Source organism: Trichechus manatus, unplaced genomic scaffold (genome assembly GCF_000243295.1).
Source record: "Trichechus manatus latirostris isolate Lorelei unplaced genomic scaffold, TriManLat1.0 scaffold00171, whole genome shotgun sequence".
NCBI classification, from domain to species: Eukaryota; Metazoa; Chordata; class Mammalia; order Sirenia; family Trichechidae; genus Trichechus; species Trichechus manatus.
In genome coordinates this window covers 4,411,788-4,431,471 of record NW_004444107.1, presented here as the reverse complement: position 1 = coordinate 4,431,471, position 19,684 = coordinate 4,411,788, and the positions used below count along the sequence as shown (strand labels likewise).

The following is a 19,684-nucleotide window of genomic DNA, read 5'->3' as shown; positions in this document are numbered from 1 at the left end:
ATTCAAAGATTACCATTTAAACTCACCAAGACATCTCTCAATGAAAGGATAAGAGATATTGTAGTTAATTATATAGTCCATGTAACCAGTGTAGATTTCTGTTAGGTATATTGAAAATTCTAATAGTTAGAAACAGCTTAATTCTTTTTAAAAGCATTCAATAGGGACAATTAAATCCAAGTTGTAACACCCAGTAAAAACACCACTACTTTTATCCCCTGTTTCTCTAGCATGGTCTAAATCCTAAGTGTTCTTTTTCGTCAGTAACTTGTAGGAAGGCCAAGAGAATTTTTTAGAAAGCCTGAGTCCTTTCCAAGACAAGCTTTTTAAGTAGTAGATATTTAGAATATACCACATTCCGGATTTAAAATGCTGTTTTCTCATACTAAATCTTTTTTCTTCCATAATAAATTTTGAGGACTTACTAAATTGTCTGTGTTTATGAAAACAAAAGATTTCCTTTCCTGTTTTGTTTTTATTAGTTCCACCATTCTATTTCCAACATCTGGACCACACTGGGAGAAGGCTGGACCGCTATGAAAAGCCAGAGCTATCTTTAGGATCTTATGAATATGTTGCTACTTTGGATTACTGCAGAGTAAGTGTCCCCAGGACTTCAAGTGTTTATATGTTGATGTCAAATCCAAGTGAATAACCTTCATATGTAAAGAATTGACTCTTATTCACAAGCTTTGATGCCTATTACATGCAAAGCTCTGTGGTGGTACCTTGGAGACATAGATGCAGCCCTTAGGTCCTTACCCTAACATGATTAAATTGCCAAACCATCCACTGGAGTGGTCATTTCTAAAAACTAAATGGTGATCCCAGAAATAGAAAAAAATCAATTTTTATGTCCCTACCATGAGCCTTAAAGTTGCAAGAGGTTTTCTCAGAAAAAAAAAAAGGAGGCTGGGTGGCACAAACCGTTAAGCACTTGACTACTAGCCAAAAGGTTGGCGGTTTTAACCTACCCAGAGGCATCTCGGAAGACAGGCCCGCCGATCTGCTTCTGAAAGGTCACAGCCTTGAAAACCCTATGGAGCAGTTCTACTCTGCACACATGGGGTCACCCTGAGTCAGAATCGACTCAATGGCAACTAACCACAAACAACCGGATAGAATATGCTAGGTTCTTAATGCAACGTTCCATATAGTGCCTTCTGCCTCCCTCATTTTGTTTACAATCCCATAAAAATTTCCCCTCTGTCTTAGTCATCTAGTGCTGCTGTAACAAAAATACAACAAGTGGATGGCTTTAACCAAAAGAAGTTTATTCTCTCACAGTCCAGTAGGCTACAAGTCCAAATTCAGGGCATCAGCTCCAAGGGAACGCTTTCTCTGTAGGCTTTGGAGGAAGACCTGTGCCATCAATCTTCCCTTGGTCTGGGAGCTTCTCTGCGCAGGAACCTCAGGTCCAAAGGATACGCTCTGCTCCTGGCACTGCTTTCTTGGTGGTATGAGGTTCCCAAGTGTGTCTGTTCGCTTCTCTCTTTTATATCTCAAAAGAGATTGGATTAAGACACTATCCACTCTTGTATACCTCATCAGTATAACTGCTGCTAATCCATCTTATTACATCATACTGATTGAATTTACAACACATACGGAAATCACATCAGATTACAAAATGGTACACAATTACACAGTAAGGGGAATCATGACCCAGCCAAGTTGACAGATATTTTTGGGGGACGCAATTCAATCTGTGACACCTTCCAAGGCAAAACATTAACCAGTATGGTCCATAGGACTATTGACATGTTTCTGTGCCTCCCTTCTCTACCCCACTTGTCACCACAATCTCAGCAGCTTCTTTAGGCTATTTCAGCAGCCTGAGTTCCTTGTCTCTGGTTTCCCTGCTGTCAAAAGTAATCATGAGACTCCCCCCACTACCTCCTCGCTGATTAGTTCTTTCTTTTCTAAAAAATTAGGTCAAACAGTTTAACTTTCCTTACAAAACCATTAGCTGTTGAACCCCAAACTGCCACATCTGTATCTTAAACTCTACAAAAGTCTCACCAGTTACTCTGGACTCACCAGCGCCTTTTATAACCCCATGCCTTATATAAGAGTTCTTTGAAACAGAATGCCTTTCTGTCCTCCTGTCATATCTCACCTGGCAAACTCCTACTAATTCTCTGATGCCCGGCTGAAATTTTAATTGACGTGTGTATGTGCACACACATATACAACTTTCTCTGACTTTGTCATTGTAGTTATTAACTACATCTACTTTTTTTCAGAGAATTTGGCCCATATATCTATTTTAGCAGTTATCCCCATGGAATTTAAATCTTTTTTACATATCTGCCCTCTTCATAGTTTCTGATACCTTTAGGAGCAAGAATTTTACCCTAGTCGTCCTTGTTGCACCTACCACAGTGTCTGGCTCAAGGTAGGCAGCTGATCAGTGTCTGTTGAATGAATGAATTTGCAGATGTGTTACTATTGCTAGGACTGACTGTTTCCCTTCTCCAATGTCATAGTGATAATGACATCATTATCACCTTGCAGGAGTTTAAATTCTTCAGGGATTTGAGTATCTTGAGCATCAGTTCAGATTTCAGCCTCTATCTGAAACACCATGTATAGACTTGAAGAAACAGGTCATTCTGAATTTTTTCCTTCCTTCCCTTCTAAAAACGAATACTAACTAATGCCCTGTTCCTGGAAAACAGCCTCTGATCCACAGATGTCTTTCTTAGATGTTTGCTAGGGAACCAGCCCGTGTATTAGGCTTAAGCTTACACTTCGTCTCTAAGAGAACTGGCAGTACCGAGTGAGGGACGTTTGGCTGATTGGTTCTCAGTTATTTCACTGGCTGTTTATTATTAATCTGGATCTTAAATGCTACAAAGAAGTGCCTGGATACACGTCTCCATTTACCAGTAGAGCAGTCACCCTGCTAGAGTGAATTCCTCAACAGCAAGAGCTGTTTTTACTTGTCTTTGCCCAGCGGTACTTAGCAAAGCTCCTCATCATATACTCATCGTATTTCATCATGAGTAGTTATCATGATGAAATAAAATAATAACCAGTGATGATTTTTAAGTTTAGTTTAAACAGATTTCAGTGGTATTTGGATTTTCACTGTAGATCACAAAGAACATTTTTCCTGACTAGAAGATTTTTTAATTGACTGGATTTTTAATTTTTTTTTTTTTTTCAGTTAAACAACCTCTTGCATTTATTTTAGTATTTTATCTGATTGTTCTGCACTATATTACATGGAACTAGTTATTAAAGAAAACTTGATGCTTTGTTAGTTTAAAATGTTGTGAAGTGTAAATGTATCTTGGAAAATGTAGGAACATTTTTGGTACAAATGCTTTATTTCAGGCAAAAAGTATATGAAAGTGCCACTTATTTTTGGATAATTTATTTGTTCTTTGCTGTTATTGGCTGATGGAAAATCATTAGGCAGAACATAAACATTTGAAGCTCCAATTAAATGTAATAAAGCTCTTGTAACTAGTGATGGAAAATTTGTTCACTGATCTTTGCAACCATAGTATAAATCTATCTAACCATGCTCTAAATTTCCAGCTCTCTGCCAAAAAGTCTACATTATCTTGGTTTTACGCTTTTTTTGAGAAGAAACTTAGGCAGAGAGTCAAATCTGTTTCTGGGAACAAAAGTCTTAGTATCTTCAAGCTCTCTTATCTGGAAATGTTCCAGATGTCTAATTGATGGGAAATCTCACCCAGCAGGCAAGGAACCAGATAAAATTTGTACATTTTTAAAGTTTTTTTGTAAGCTTAATCTTCCTTCTATTATTCCAAGTAGAATTCATAATAAAAGATGCTGTAAATATCATCAACTTTAATTATAATTTAAAATGTAAGTAGAGTAATTAATCGACTTAGGGATTTAGATGTTGAAAAGAGCTTATTTAATTTTTATATGTATTTTTTAACACCATACAAACTGGAGGGAAAATTACAAAATCACCTTTTCCTCTATTCATTTTAGGGAACTTTAAATTTACCTTAATGCCAATTGTAGATAATAAAATTAACATTTTTGAACATTTACTAAGTGTCAGGCTCTGTGCTAGGTGCTTTCTATGTATTATATCATTTAGTTCTCACCAGGAACCCATGCAGTAAGTACTACCATTATATGAGTAAACAGGCCTAAAGAGCTTAAGTACTGGCTTCACGTCATGCATCTAGAAAGTGATGAAGCCAGACTGAAAACCTTGTCTACAGGACCAGAAAAAAACAGTTGCTGTTGACTCCAACACATGCTAAACCTCATGTGTGTCAGAGTAGAACTGTGCTCCATAGAGTTTTCAATGGCTGATTTTTCTAGATGTAGATTTCCAGGCCTTTCTTCTGATGTACCTCTGAGTTGAGTCAAAACGCGAACATTTCAGTTAGCAGCTGAGCATGTTAACCATTTGCATCACCCAGGGACTCCAGCATGACCATAGAAGCCCTGTTTTCTATCAGTTCGCTGTGGATATGTAGGCAAGTATTTACAAAATTACCAGGGAGTAACCCTGGAAAGGAGCCTTGGTGACACAGTGCTTAAGAGCTACAGCTGTTAACCAAAAGGTCGGCAGTTTAAATCCACCAGCCACTCCTTGGAAAACCCTATGGGGAAGTTCTACTCTGTCCTGTAGGGTCGCTATGAGTTGGAATCAACTCGACAGCAATGGGTAGCCCTGGAAAAAAAGACGCCGTCTGTCACATAACTGAAAGTTAAGTTTATGGAATATATCTGCATATAAAGTGTCCTGAAATGTAAATCTTTTTTCCTGAATAAAAATGTAATTTCTTCACTTAATTTTACTTTAACATTTATTGGATGCCTCAAATGTCCAAGGCACTTAGCTATGTGCTGTGAGGAATACCAAAATTAGCAAGATAATGAACGTAATCTCAAGGTATTTACCGTTTATAGAAGTGAGAAAAAAATGTATATAATTACAATAAAGCCAGATATAATAGATGCTGTAAGAGTAGAATAATCAGAGTGGCATAAGAAAACAGAGCAATAACATGATTTGGAGTATCAGGGGAGACTTCAAAGAGGAAATGATGTTTGAGCTGCTTGAAATGTGAGCAGAATGTCAACATATATAAATGGAAGCAGAAACATTAAGGGTGAGCAGAAACAGTTTCACAGAGGCTTTGGCAATCTACTTCGATTTCTTCAGCGACTAGGCAGGCATTGTAAATGAGTGACGCGGGCCTTGTATGGGGGCTAGGTTAATTGGCGAGTATATGCCCCTGCTGCCCCCCAAACACATTCAGATTCAAATATTTTTAAAACACTGTGCCAAACAAAACACTTTTCCAGCCTAACTTTCGGCTGTGACTTCTGGATAGGAGATATGTGCAAATGGAAGCACTTAAAATAGTTCGGGGAGCATGTATTGGGGAATAATGTGAAGTAACGCTGGAAAATTGTTTTAAGACATAGTCGATCTTTTTAATTTTCCACTGGGTCTAGCATCATATCTTTGATCTCTTAGAAGTTTTATACATGTTTGTTAAATGCATATTATGGAGGGTCTTGAATGCCACACAATTGAAGAGCTTATATTTAATTTATTAGACCATGAGACAATTAAAGGTTAAGGAGGGAGTTGTTTCCATTAATCCGTCCATCCATCCCTGAGTTCATTCAGTCAATTGATTAATAGTTATTGAGCACTGTTTTTGTGTGTCATACTCTGTGCTAGACTCTGGGGATTCAGCAAACTTCCTTTCCTCATTGGAGGGAGCACTGTGATCAGTATTATGCCTCCAACAGTTTACTCTGACTCAGTTTGTATAATGAGAGGAGAGAGATTGGAGGCAGGGGGTATTAGAAATCAATGCAGTAGTCCAGGCAGGAGAAAATGAGGGTCTAAATTTGGGTACTGGAGCTAGAAGAGCCACAAAGTGCCTCACAATTAACTGGATGTGGATGGTGAGAGAAATGGACAATTCTATGGAAAGAGTGAGATTTCAAGTCTGGATTATTTTAAAGGATGGTGTTTTCTTAAGTTCCTTATAGAAAAGACCAGCACAGTGGGGGAAATATTGTCTTAACTTTTAAAATTTTGAGTCTAAGGTATTGGCAGGATGTGTATGTGGAGATGTTCATTGGAATGCTGGTCAGGAGCTCAGAAAAGAGACCATGATGGGAGAGAATTGAAGTCACTTTTATAGAGGTGCTAGGAGCCCCTTGGCAGCACAAATGGTTAAGAGCTCAGCTACTAACCAAAAGGTTGTCAGTTCAAATCCATCCAAAGGCACTTTGGAAGAAAGGCCTGCAGATCTGCTCCTGAAAGGACACAGCCATGAAAACCCTGTGGAGCACAGTTCTACTCTGAAGCCAGGGACAGACTACCTAATAAGTAAGGTACACACAGGCTTACTTGTGCTTAATTTCACTTGTTTTTGTGGTAAACCCATGTGAAATTGTGTACTACAGATTAGTAAGTAAATACAAGTAAGCCCATGCATAACCTTGCTTACTGGCTAATCCGCCCCATCTGAAGCACATGAGGGCACCAAGAGTCAGAATCAATTCAATGGCAGCTGATTGGTTGGCTGTACAGAAGTGCTGGTTAAGACTGAGTAAATGGATGAAATTTCCATGATAGAGAGTGTGGTGAGAGGACAGAAGAAAGTGTCTGTCTCAGGCTGGGTTCTCTTGAGAAGCAAAACCAGTAAAGCATATAAATATAGAGAGAGATTTATATTAAGGAAATGGCTCATGCGGTTATAGAGACTGGAACGTTGCAGATCCGTGGGTCAGGCTGGAGGCTTCACCTTTCATGTGGCTGCAGGGGCTGGGGAACCCAAGATCAGTAAGTCAGATAGCAGGGCTCTGGCTCACAGGCTGCGAAGACTGATGAATCCCAATATCAGCAGGCAAGATGGCAGGTAAACTGCTAGCTCAAGTCCCAAGAACAGAGGCCAGACTAACAGGAGCCAGCTGCAGGATCCAGTGCGAGCAAAAGCCCACGAGCCTTGCTAGAGAGTCCACTTATATTTGATACAGGCCACACGCCTAAGGGAACTCCCTTTCAACTGATTGGCTACTCACAGCAGATCCATCATGGAGGTGATCACATTATATCAGATCTCATCATGGAGGTGAGCACGTCATTCTGTGACTGCCAAACTGCACCATAACTGCTAAACCACTGAGAATCATGGCCCAGCCAAGTTGACACAGTCTTAACGATCACAGTGTCCTTTGGAGAAAGATGAGAAAACGAAAAGCAGAAGCAGGAATCAAAAAAGTGGGAGAAGAAGTGATGCTACTCTGCCCTGGGAGCGAAGACAGTAAGGTAATCATCTGTGCCTGAAGTTGCAAAGAGAGCTAGAATGAGAGATGGATTTTATTTCAAATCACTATAGTTTGTAGGAGGTCAGTGACCTTTAAGAGAGCAGCTTCAGTAGAATGGCATGGAAGCAGAGTTAAAGAAATTAAGCTTGGCTGGATGAAGCAAGCCAGGGTAAATGGGTAGTGAAATGGATTAAGGAAGCTAATGATGACTCCATTACAGTTAATCAAGGCACAAGATGCTAGGCTCCCAGATAGTTAAGCGTAGGGATGGGGTAAAATACCATGAAAGAAGCTTTTTGAAAGAAAAATCAGCAACTGAAAGAGAAAGAATAGTCAGATTTCATTCTACGTTTCCAAGCCTTTGACTTGGTGTCTAGTGATATTATTGATAAAGACAAGTTGGAAGAGAATGTGATTTAGAAGAATGATGAACTTATATACACAGAAAGCCAGTTATGCATTCCTGTAGAAATGTACAGGTTGGAGATGGGGAAAGTACATAGTGAAGAATTGGTAATACAGAACTTAAAAGAGAGTAAGTTATTTTTACTCAACGTTATAAAACAGCATAGGCCTGTGTTATGAATTAGATTAGGTATGGGAATCAGGAATGATTTGCAATAAAAATTAATTACACAGACAGCAGTAGAGTTTCTTCATTTCTTTGTCCATCTGATTTCGGTAAACGTGGCAAAGTGATGAAGTTTTCAGGTTGATGATATTTTTAAGTCCTGTAATGTTTTAAAATTTCAGATGAATGACTTTTATTAGAAGAGTGTTATATCTAACCTTGTAAAGGATGTAGAATTGATCAATAATATAATTTAGGGACATTGTCATCATATTTTATAATTAATTAAAATGTAATTTTATTGTAAGATTTTTTGTTATTTATAATGAAGTTTAAAATTAAATTAGTTTTAATTCTTTATTCTGTATGTGAGTCACTGAAGTTGTTTGCATGGGGCTTTCTTTTCTAAATATTTTGTAAGACCCAAACTAAAGAATCACATCCTAAGAGATATTTGAACCTCAGCCGGTAAGAGGACCAACAGCTACAAACGTTTTCATAGCAGCTGCTTTATGTTATAGTGATTATTTTATACAAATAGAGAAAAGACCTAACATTCCATTTTTACCACAGATATGTAAGAAATTAGGTAAGTCTTTAAAAATATGGTACAATTTTGGAAAAGTATACAATTACATTTTAGTGTATAATTTCATCTTTAAAACTGAAAAACCTTATAAAGGAAGAGATTTGAAAATAACAATGTCCAAATTAATGAAGTTTTACTGTAATTTCAAAAACAAACTAATTATTGTACATACTCTTCTCTGGCACAGTTTGTCAGGGTTCCAGACATACTTCTTCCTGGGTGCAGTGTTAGAAGCAAGGCCGGCAACAATACTGTACTGACCACTGGACAATTGCAGTAATAAAGTCTTTAGAGCTTTACAAAAGTGAACCTGATTTGATAGTCGAACCCAGATCATACTCTGGAAAGTAATCAGCTTCTTATCATTTTTATAGCATCAGATAGTGTGTACTAGAAAGTGATTTAATGCCACAGACATTATATCCTAAATATCAAATGAAACATCTGAAGACTTTCGAGTTTCTAATTAATGTTTTAATTTGATTATGAAATGTACATAGTTTCTAATTATATGTATATATATATTTTTTCACTTTCCTATAGAAAAATAAGCCTCCCAACCCACCAGCCTTTATCTTCATGATTGATGTTTCATATAGTAACGTAAAGAATGGTCTTGTGAAACTCATATGTGAAGAACTGAAGACTGTGCTGGAAAAACTTCCAAAGTAAGAGAACTACCATTCTTGTTATAATTTCTACAATATTGCTAAATTAATATGATGGCCAGAAAACAAGTCCTGAATGACCCATTGATATCTCTTGGTATTGAGGGCATTGGGCAATTATTTACAAATCAAACACTACCATTCTTTTGAGTCCTAAAAACTCAGAGTGATCTCTTATAGAAAGCCAAAGAAACAAACTGATAAAAACAAAGCTATGTTAAAAACATTCTAAATACATTATAAATTGTAAAGAGAATCCCTACAGTGTGGTGGGAAGGACTTTGAAAGTCTGTTACTCATTTTTCAAAAGCATTGATTCTTTAGTGGAAACTGTAGTTGCTGGGTGGGGGAGAGAGTTTAAGGGGTGCTAGAAAACTGAACTGTCATCTTATGGCAAAGGCAGTCACTTTTAGGCAAATTTCCTTCTGCCCATAGTGCGCTGTCTATTCCTTTTGCAGCTTTACTGCCTCTTCGTCCTTTAACTTAACAGTACAAGATACATCACTTTTCTTGCCATTGCAGAGGTGAGTGCATGCAAGGAAAGGTATTTTGTAAACATGACTATTTTAATTATGTTAGTGTACAAACTAGTTGTTCAGGATGGGAAACTAGCACCTAGTAAGCAGACTTGGGAGCGAGGGAAAATGCCTGCCTTCATGAGAGGAGGACGTGTTTAAGAAAATAAAACAGGCTAGGAAAAGTTGTCTGTCACCTAGTGTGTAGAGCAACAGTCTGCACATCTTCCACCCCTTTCCTAGCTCCCTGAACATAAGCAATCTTTCTATTCTGGAAAGGAATGTTTGGGGGAGGAGGCATTGTCTTCAGCCTTCAGGGCTCCATGAGTCTGTGGGTACCAGCTCCTCTGTGTTCCTTCCACATATGACTGGTGCTTTCGTTCATGTGAGGCTCAGACGAATGAACTCTGGACCTCCCAGGAGTCATTTTGTTTGTATCTGTGAAACTGAAGTCATAATATTCTTGAGGATGGTTTGGAAAAGCAGTGCGGATGTTTAAAAAAACACTGAGGTGATTTCAAACTGAATTCTAAAATGAAGAATGAGCCAGGAGCAAGTTGAAGATGGTGGCATTAGAAAGGCATCTAATGTCTGCAGAATTGTTTGTGCCTATAGCTTCTCTTACCTGATTCTTTGGGAGGAACTTTGAGAAGTATTGGCTTTCCACTGATTGTGCTGTTTTTTTAATAATAGCACTCTCACAGGGCTGTTTAATCTGTATTAGTTTCTTAGGGCTGCCATCACAAATACTACAAAGTGGGTGGCTTTCAACTACAAAATGTATCATCACATACTTCTGAACGCTAGTAGTCCGAATTCAGGATGTCAGCAGGCCATGCTATCTCTGAGTGCTTTAAGAGGAGGGTCCGTTCGTGTCTCTCTCAGCTTCTGGTAGTCCCAGATGTTCCTTGGTTTACAGCTGCAGCATAACTCAAATCGCCGCGCGGCTATCTGTCTTCTCTGTGTCTCTTCTTCTCTTTTATAAGGAGTCACTCAGGGTGCATTTGGACCCATACTACTCCAGTCTGACCTCCCATTGACTTAGCAGGTAACATCTTCAGAGACCCTGTTTCCAAACAAGGTCATGTTCACAGATATCAGGGGTTAGGACTTCAACATATCTTTTTAGAGGACATAATTTAATCCATAACAAATTCTAAATCTGGATTTTTAACTTGGTTAGTATAAAAGAAAACTAACTTCTGGAAATGGTCTCTCTCTCTCTTTCCATTCTCTTTCTCAAATTGGTTCAAATTAGACTAACCTATTTTCATAGACAGTTACTTCACCAACCCTTTGTTCCTTTACAACACAGTGGTGATATGAAGTTTATAAACTATTGATATAAATTATTAGATCACACATTTCCCTTAGGTCTTGTCATGTATTGAATTGTGTCCCCCCAAAATATTGGTCATCTAGTCTAGGCCTGGTATTGTGTGATTGTCCACCATTTTGTCATCTGATGTGATTTTCCTGTGTGTTGTAAATCCTATCTCTGTGATGCTAATGAGGCAGGATTAGAGGCAGTTATGTTAATGAGGCAGGACTCAATCTACAAGATTAGGTTGTGTATTAAGTTAGTCTCTTTTGAGATGTAAAAGAGAGAAGGGGTGGGGGGCAGCGACCACCTCATACCACCAAGACACAAGAGCCAGGAGAATAGCATGTCCTTTGGACCCTGAGTCCCTGCACTCAGAAGCTCCTTGACCAGGGGAAGACTGATGACAGGGACCTTCCCCTAGAGCCAACAGATAGAGAAAGCATTCCCCTGTAGCTGGTACCCTGAATTCGGACTTCTAGCCTCCTAGACTGTGAGAGAATAAAATTCTTTGTTAAAGCCATCCACTTGTTGTACTTCTGTTATAGCAGCACTAGATGACTAGGACAGGTCTCATCATAACTTTTATATCCAGTTGAAGCAGATGTGTGACTGTGGCACAAGATAGGAGAAAAAAATAAAAGGATACTGCTGGTTATTCCCTCCCACTTTTCAAATACCTCAAAAGTTTTTATTCAAGCTAAAATACCCTTTATCTTTTGAAACAAATTTGTTTTTGTTTTTGTTTTTTTCCTCCCCTAAATTTTATTTAGGGGCATGTCTGTTTGTACCTTTGTATTTTTTATGGTAAGACTGCCATCTATTTGATTTACCTCTTTGAACTAAAGCAGATAATATGGCAAATAGCCTTTGTAAGCACAGTTTTAAGACTTGCTGATAAACATCCAGGACATGCTCATTTCTTAGCTAATCTTTTTGAAAAGGGAAAGCTTCCTTCTTCACTGTTTAACTTTGAATTTATATCTTTGGTCTTGCCAGGTTGCCAGGCTTTTCAGTCTGACTTCTCTAGAACAGGAAAGATGAGATCTGAAGTGTCTCACCTGTTGTGCAGGTCAAGGTCTTGGGGCTTTTTGTTTTTAATGCCGTTGTAGAAAAAATGTTCAGAGTGCTTAATTTTGGAATATTCTAGTTCATCTAGTTGCTAGCATCTTCAGAGCTACTCTGTCAGCTGGTATATCCCAACTTTTTATTCCGTTAAAATAATAGGGGCAAGTGTTTAGGGAAGAGGGTAATTGAAAAGCAGGAGGTACCAAAAAAATGTATTGTTCTTTATGATGGCCCTTAGGTAACTTCACAAAACTTGCATGCAATTAATATGAAGGAGCGGCTGAGACTTAGCTTTCTTCTTCTGGGTATGATTTAATGAGACAGTTACACTGTTGAAGAAAATTTTAAGACAGTTCTTTGTTTCTCAAACAAATTTAAAAAAATATATTCCCATGGAGACAAGTACTAATATTTTGCATTACTGTGAGATGTTCGGATTAAATTTTTTTTTTAAATGTTAATTTAGATTTTAAGTGAACCCTATGAATCCCAGGATACTCCCTTCCCATCACTTGAAAACGTCCAAAGCCAACGGGAAATAGCATTCCAGATACTTCTCTCTAGTTTTTCTCTTGTATCTCTTGCTTTATTTGACTCTAAATTAACTATTAAAAGAGAATAAAAGTGCTTCATGACTTGCTGGACATTTTTCACCTTATACAATAGAAGGTCTGCTGGGATAGGGGAGCATACCCAGAGCTATGCTGGTAAACTGGCTCTCATATAAATAAAGCTCTGATTTGCAGCATTTGCTGATTTTAACCTATCATGGTGGTGTTATTAAGCTGGAGTTGGGAAGAGATGCACACAATCAGCTTATTAGTTTGGGCTGTAGCTTACCATCCCAAATACAGTGGTTCATCATCACAGTAATCATGCACAACAAAACCTCTATTTTCCCATATTGTGCTAGATTCTGTGGGGAGCAGAGAGCATAAGACATGGTCCTGCCTTTTATTGACTTCTAGTTAAGGACTCATGGAAAGTTAACTAAAAGGCATTATATGCCAAGAGCCAACTGAGAATGATTTATAGGAATTTAGAAGAGGAAATAACTTCTGGTTGATAGCATCAGAGAAGATTTCATAGAAGAACAAAGATTTGTGCTTGGTCTTGAAAAGTAAGATTCTCATAAATAGGGAGGGGAAGGGAAAGCATGGGTGCAGTGGTTTGTTACATGGAATCAATCATACAGCTTAGGATACTGAGGGTGTGTGTGTGCGGTTTCAAAGAATAAAGATTCCACTTCTGAAAATTTTGCATGAGATTTTAGAATATAAACATTTACAAAGTGGTTTTGGAAAGGATTATGAGAGTCTATTTAAATTGCCCCACCCTGCAATAAGGCCATAATGAATAACCAATACCCTCAGTTAACAAAGGAAGTGGAGAAGAAATAAAACAGGCTTAAAGTCAATACTTTGCCAGCCATACTGTGAGGAAACATCAAAAGAATTGGCAGTCCTGCAGTGGAATCAGCAATTTGAACTTCAGATACTTTCATCTAGATACTTCCCTTTTCCTTTCTCTTGCACTCAACTCTTTGTGCCATGTGGAAAATTTAGAAACTGGGCAAACCAGATTGTTTTTTAAAAAAAGTTATCCCCTAAGCAAAATAAGTTTTACTGTCATCTAAGGGCAGAGAAAATGGTGCATTTCTTTTGTGGCTTCTGTTTAACCATTAAGCACTATCTTATATCCACCACTGAAAATTAGTAAGAACATCAGTAGTGTCTACGTGTTTTATTTTTGTAGAGAGAGAAAAAACAACATTGCAATGCACTCTGGCAAACGTATAACTAGCATTCAGTCCACTAATTGTCAATATACTTTGTATAAACTGGATTGAAAACATTCATGCCTTTATAATCCTTTCAGAAAGATTGAGGCCTTGTTTTGGAACCTTAAAAAACAAAACAAAACAAAAAAAACCTACTTTCTGTTATAATTTGGAGCTTTTATTGCTTTTATTGCCTAGCCATGACAATCACAAATGGTTACCTAGTAAGAATTTTATCATCAACTAGTAATTTTGATTTGTTTTATGTATTTATATGTTTTTATAGTCTGTAGTTCTCAAAATCTAGGCTATTTTCTATTGAGCTTCTCTTAGGATACATAAGAAAAAAATTATGCAGGCAGAGCAAGTCCTTTCTTGATAAAAATAGCTGTCCTGTTAGTAATCTGAGGGTGCCTTTCTCTTGCTTCAGATATTCCATTTGTTCTTCTGACCTTCTGATGACTTCTGAGGGAGCTTTGTTTATAAAGAATGTAATTAAGCCTAGCTTGTTCAGGAAAAAATAAAATAAACCCTTGCAGTTTGCTGTGGACTGAGAATAAATATATTAAAGATATATGAGCAAAAGTTTTCATAATATTTATTTCATTTTTTACTTAGAATTTTAAGAATTTTTTTTCCTTTATCAACTTGCTTATTTTTGTGATAGCAAAATAATCCCTCTCCCCCACCCTCTGTCAGTGCTGTTTATGTTTCATAATAGAAATTAGGAACAAACTTCAAACATGATTTCCATATATTTTATAAAAGGCACGGTTACTGAATTTAAAATAACAACTCCCCTCTCATTATAAAATTTAAAAAGGACCTAAACAACTTTTTTTTTGCCTCATAGGGAAGAGCAAGAAGAGACTTCTGGGATTCGGGTTGGTTTCATCACATATAACAAAGCTCTCCATTTCTTTAACGTAAAGAGCAATTTGGCCCAGCCTCAGATGATGGTGGTGACCGATGTTGGAGAGGTCTTTGTTCCTTTGTTGGATGGTTTCCTTGTCAACTATCAAGAATCCCAGTCTGTGATTCACAAGTAAATATTAAGTGTTTTATCATTTAAATAGAAATCAGATGTGTATTTTTATTTATAATATGTTTTGACTTGATCACACATAGTTTTGTTCGTCCATGGCAAGGGGATTTTAAACTTGGATTTTAAAACTCTATTACTTTTGTTAGGTCTGTCTGTTTTTAGAAGTCCCTCAGTGGGACTTAAGGTGCTCAGCTGCTGACCAAAAGGTTGGAGGCTTAAGTCCACTCAGAGGTGCCTCGGAAGAAAGTCCTGGTAATCTACTTCCAAAAAAGTCAGCCATGAAAACCCTATGGAGCACAGTTCTACTCTGACACACATGGAGTTGCCATGAGTAGGAACTGACTCAACAGCAACTGGTCTCTTTTTAACATAGAACAGTATCTAAAAGAAAGAATTTTTATACTCACCCTCAGCCCTATCAATCCTTTCTATTTTTTTGCTGGAAAGGTATTTCCTGCCTGTGGATCAGTTTATTCAATGATTATTATAATAACTCAAGATACAGCCACTGTTACAAGAATTTATAGTCTTAAGAGATCAGTAATATAGAAATAGAGAAATATCTGCAAAGGGTGTGATTTTGCAAACGTTCCAATCAAGTCATAAATATTGGTGTCAAACCAAGCCAGGATATCAGATGTTCTTTCCCTGAGAAATTCACCCATTGTGTTGGGCATAAAATAAATGCCATATGTGTTTAGGCTTGAAGCTTATTACAAATATGTTGAACATTTCAAACCTTTTGTTCACTAATTTCTTATAGTTTATTGGACCAGATTCCAGAGATGTTTGCAGACTCTAATGAAAATGAGACTGTCTTTGCTCCTGTCATCCAGGCTGGTATGGAAGCACTGAAGGTGAGAAGAAGCCTCTCTAATTGCTAGTAAAGAAATTTTAAAAAACAGAAGGACAAAAAAAAAAGTAATGTTTCTCTATGAAGGAAAGTGCAGTTTTCATTAAAATATGTAGGTTGCTAAAGGCTATTTCAAACTTACCCACAAATCACAGGAGGAAATGGCCAAAACCACGAATTGCTCCCAGCATTTACATTCCAGTATTATTAGCTCTGAGCAGCTGATTTTGTCAGGATTTCCAGTTTAGCTCCTCCTTTTGGCTTTTATATGAACTTTATGTGATTTATTTTGAAATTAGTTCAGCAATATCTGAACTACTAGGTATAAGGAGAAAAATTCCCAGATCACCCTGCGCTTCCTTGGGGTTTTCAAACTTGCAAGGACAAGGCCTTGTGACAGCCAGTGACAGTGATGTGGCTGCTACACAGGGCCTTACCAAATGCCAAAAGTAGATACGAAGTTGTCCCTGTCTCCAGTGGGGAAACTGAGCCCAGAAGACCCTGATCATTTCATAGAACTAAAGAAAGTCATCTTGAAGAAGACAAAACAATTTAAAAGTACTTATTCTTAATCGTTACTACCTTAGCACAAGAATCAAACCACTTTGGCCCTGCCAGCTAGTTCCTAAAATTAATTTTAAAATTTTATTAAGGTTATATTTAAATTTACTTTGAAAATAAATGGCTAGTAATAATGATAATAACAAACGACAACAATAGTACAGAGCTGAGCTTAGGAAACACTTGCACGTAAATTATGTCTAACATCAGGGTTTGGTTCTAGTAGAGTGATTTTCCCTGGGTTTTTTTTTTTAATCTCACTGGGTCAATGACTATTGTGAATGTCCCTCAAAAAGTGTTGAAATACACATTAATTTAACCTATATTTTAAAAATCAGTTTATATCATAAAGTGATTTAGAAATTTTAGGGCTCACCCAGTACATGCTAACAGTGATAACTGATTGATTGGGTTACAGAAAGACTTGGAATTCCTGTTTTATTCCATATTACTAAACACAAATACCTTCTAGTTCAATTTGAGGGGTTTTTGTTTTGTTGTTGTAAATGTTCTCTGTGACCCTACAATTCTTTCTATTCTAAGAAGTTAGGACTGGGAATAATAATTCATGTCCTGATAATTTAAAGAAACCTAAAAATTATCTGCCTGAGTGGCTGTTCATAAGCTAAAATGTCATCAATTAAGAGCATAGTAAAGTGCAAAGAAGAGTACAGGCATGGCTTCCAGTGGACCTTGCGTGCGGAGTCCCAGCTGGACCCCTTCATTCCTAAAAGGGGACAGTACTATCTTATAACGCCATGCTTTTCACATTGGCAGTCCACAAGAGGTCTACAGGCTGCTTGGCAGCTTTGAAAGAAAAAAATATATAAAACAAATTTGTGTACATGCATTCCGTATGTATGAATGTGATTTTAATTACGATACATTACTGGAAAACCACTGAGTTCTTAGTAACCACAGTGTTCTTCAAGTTAGCTCATACACCATAAGGACTGCAATAATCAGCTCTTGGCCAACCATTCACCAGAGTCCAGCTCATTTCAGTCAGTATATATTAATGTCTTTTGCATGTTACTTTTTCTTGTATTTGCATTTTATGTTAGAGTAATGTATAATTTTACATTGAAGTTTAAAAATGGGATGAAAATAATATTAAATGTAATAACTCAGAATTATCAGTTTGTAAATATCAAAGTTAATGACTAGTATTATTCTTATAAAGAAGAATAAACTATCTTTATAAAAGATAAAGAAATGTCTTTATAAAAACTACCCGTTGCCATCGAGTCAATTTAGACTGAAGTAGGCAGCTATATTTATAAAATGACACTTTTGGTCATAATGTCAACGGCAGTTGTTATCACATGTCTGCTGGCAGAGTAAATATTGGTTCTCCCCAACACCAATCTTCATAAAGAAGCTGAAGGATGCTCCATTGCTTCAGAAGGGTAAGTAAGGTGGTAGTTCCTCAGTTGGAGCCCCTGGGTGGTGCAAATGACTAATGTCCTCCGTTACTAACTGAAAGGTTGGAAGTTTGAGTCCACCCAGAGGAAGAAAGACCTGGTGGTCTGCTTCCAAAAAATCAACCATTGAAAACCCTATGGAACACAATTCAACTCTGACACACAGGGGTTGCCATGAGTCAGAATCAACTGGATGGCAACTGGTTTTGTTTCCCAATTGGCCAATCATAGAATCACATGTTAAGGGGTAAGTGCTTTTTAAAAACAGATTTCTGGCCCCACTGCCAAAGTTCTGATTCATTAAGTCTTAGACAAGGCTAAAGAGTCTGTATTTTTGGAGCTCTCCAATCTGTTCAAATGATTATCTATATTTAGAATCTACTAGCACGAGGAATTATAATTCATTCTGGAATATCTTTACATTAAGTTAATTCACCAGAAAATTTCATACCTGATCTGTACAATTTGATATGTTACTTTTGCTCTAGGAATGTTGACTTAACGATGATTTAACTTCTTACCCTACATTTTTGATTAATGGCTAAAATAAGAAATAACTTTGTGAAGAAAGTTTTTTTTTTCTACAAAAAGTTCAGCGAAGACATTATCGCATTATTCTATTTCTTAAATATAGAAAGAGTCATTTACTTATTTCCTGGAGTTAATTTTTACATACATTCCTGTTCATAATGTTCCTTTTAGCCCTAACTACCAAGAAAGGTACTAATGATACTTAGGGTAGATTTTCCAATATAATTATTTCCTTTCCCGGACCTTCTTACTGATTTTTATTTCTTTTTTATTTGCCTTAGTGGGTCTACTTTATATATGCCTTTAATCATTAAAGTTTCCTCAAAACTTATTTTGTAAATAGATTGTTAATATGAATACAAAATTAATGAAAAAGATTCTCCTGGATCTGTTAGGAAAATTCTGGGAGAGTATAATTCATTGTATAAGAGCAGAAACTGCTGCAGTGTAATTGAAGCTTATCTGCAGTTTATACTTTGTGCCTCATAGCAACTTTACCAGCTTTGGATGAATAAAAAAATGTTTCCAAATAGAATAAAATTGTGTGTGCGTGCAACTGTTGGATGTGTGTATGGTTGTGTAACTACCTCTGGCAGTTACATTATCTCATTATCTTTTCAAGTCCTATGTGGGTAAAATTTAGTCAGATTTAAATTTGTGTAACATATATATGAGAATACTAAATTTTTTGCCTGAAGTTATCATTAGCCTAATAGCTAACATTTTTGAGAATTTGCTGGGTAATATCTGGTGGCACAGTGGTTAAGCACTCGACTGCTAACCAGAAGGTCAGTGGTTCAAATTCACCAGAGGATCTGTGGGAGAAAGATGTGGCAGTCTCCTCCCTGTAAAGATTACAGCTTTGGAAACTCCATGGGGCAGTTCTGCTCTGTCCTATAGGGTCACTATGAGTCAGAATCAACTCGATGGCAATGGGTTATCAAAATATTGAAGAGGCCACACAATTCATTCGTTCTTTCAGTCAATAAGGATTTGTTAAATGGTTGAAGTAGGGCAGTAGTGTTTCAGTGGTAGAATTCTCACCTTCTATGTGGGAGACCTGGGTTTGATGCCAGCTAGTGCACCTCATGCGCAGCCACCACGTGTCTGTCAGTGGAGGCTTTCATGTTGCTATAATGCTGAACAGGTTTCATCTTCCAGACTAAGATGGACTAGGAAGAAAGGCCTGGCAGTCTACTTTCATAATTAAAAAAAATTGGCCAGTGAAAACCCTATGGCTCACAAAGGTTCGATCTGCAGTTGATCCTAGGGATGATGCAGGACCAGGCAGCATTTCGTTTTATTGGGCTTGGGGTTGCCATGAGTCAGGGCAACTCGACGGCAGCTAATAGCAACAACATTTTGTAAGGCAAAGTAGGGACTACCACCCCTGCTTCTAAATTGCATACAGTGTGGTGGAAGAGATGTAACTTTGTAATACAGGGCATAATGGAATGTTTAG

The 19,684-nt window shown here is 37.4% G+C and overlaps 1 protein-coding gene across 1 annotated transcript in view; it reads left to right on the top strand.

The window, feature by feature from the left end:
* The window catches only part of SEC24D (SEC24 homolog D, COPII coat complex component), a 104,313-nt gene that overhangs the window by 55,209 nt on the left and 29,420 nt on the right, over positions 1-19,684 (top strand). The window contains exons 10-13 of the mRNA XM_023741103.1: positions 483-598; positions 9,000-9,124; positions 14,662-14,853; positions 15,617-15,710. Of these exons, the coding sequence (XP_023596871.1) occupies positions 483-598; positions 9,000-9,124; positions 14,662-14,853; positions 15,617-15,710 (527 nt within the window). The remainder of the gene's footprint in view (positions 1-482; positions 599-8,999; positions 9,125-14,661; positions 14,854-15,616; positions 15,711-19,684) is intronic.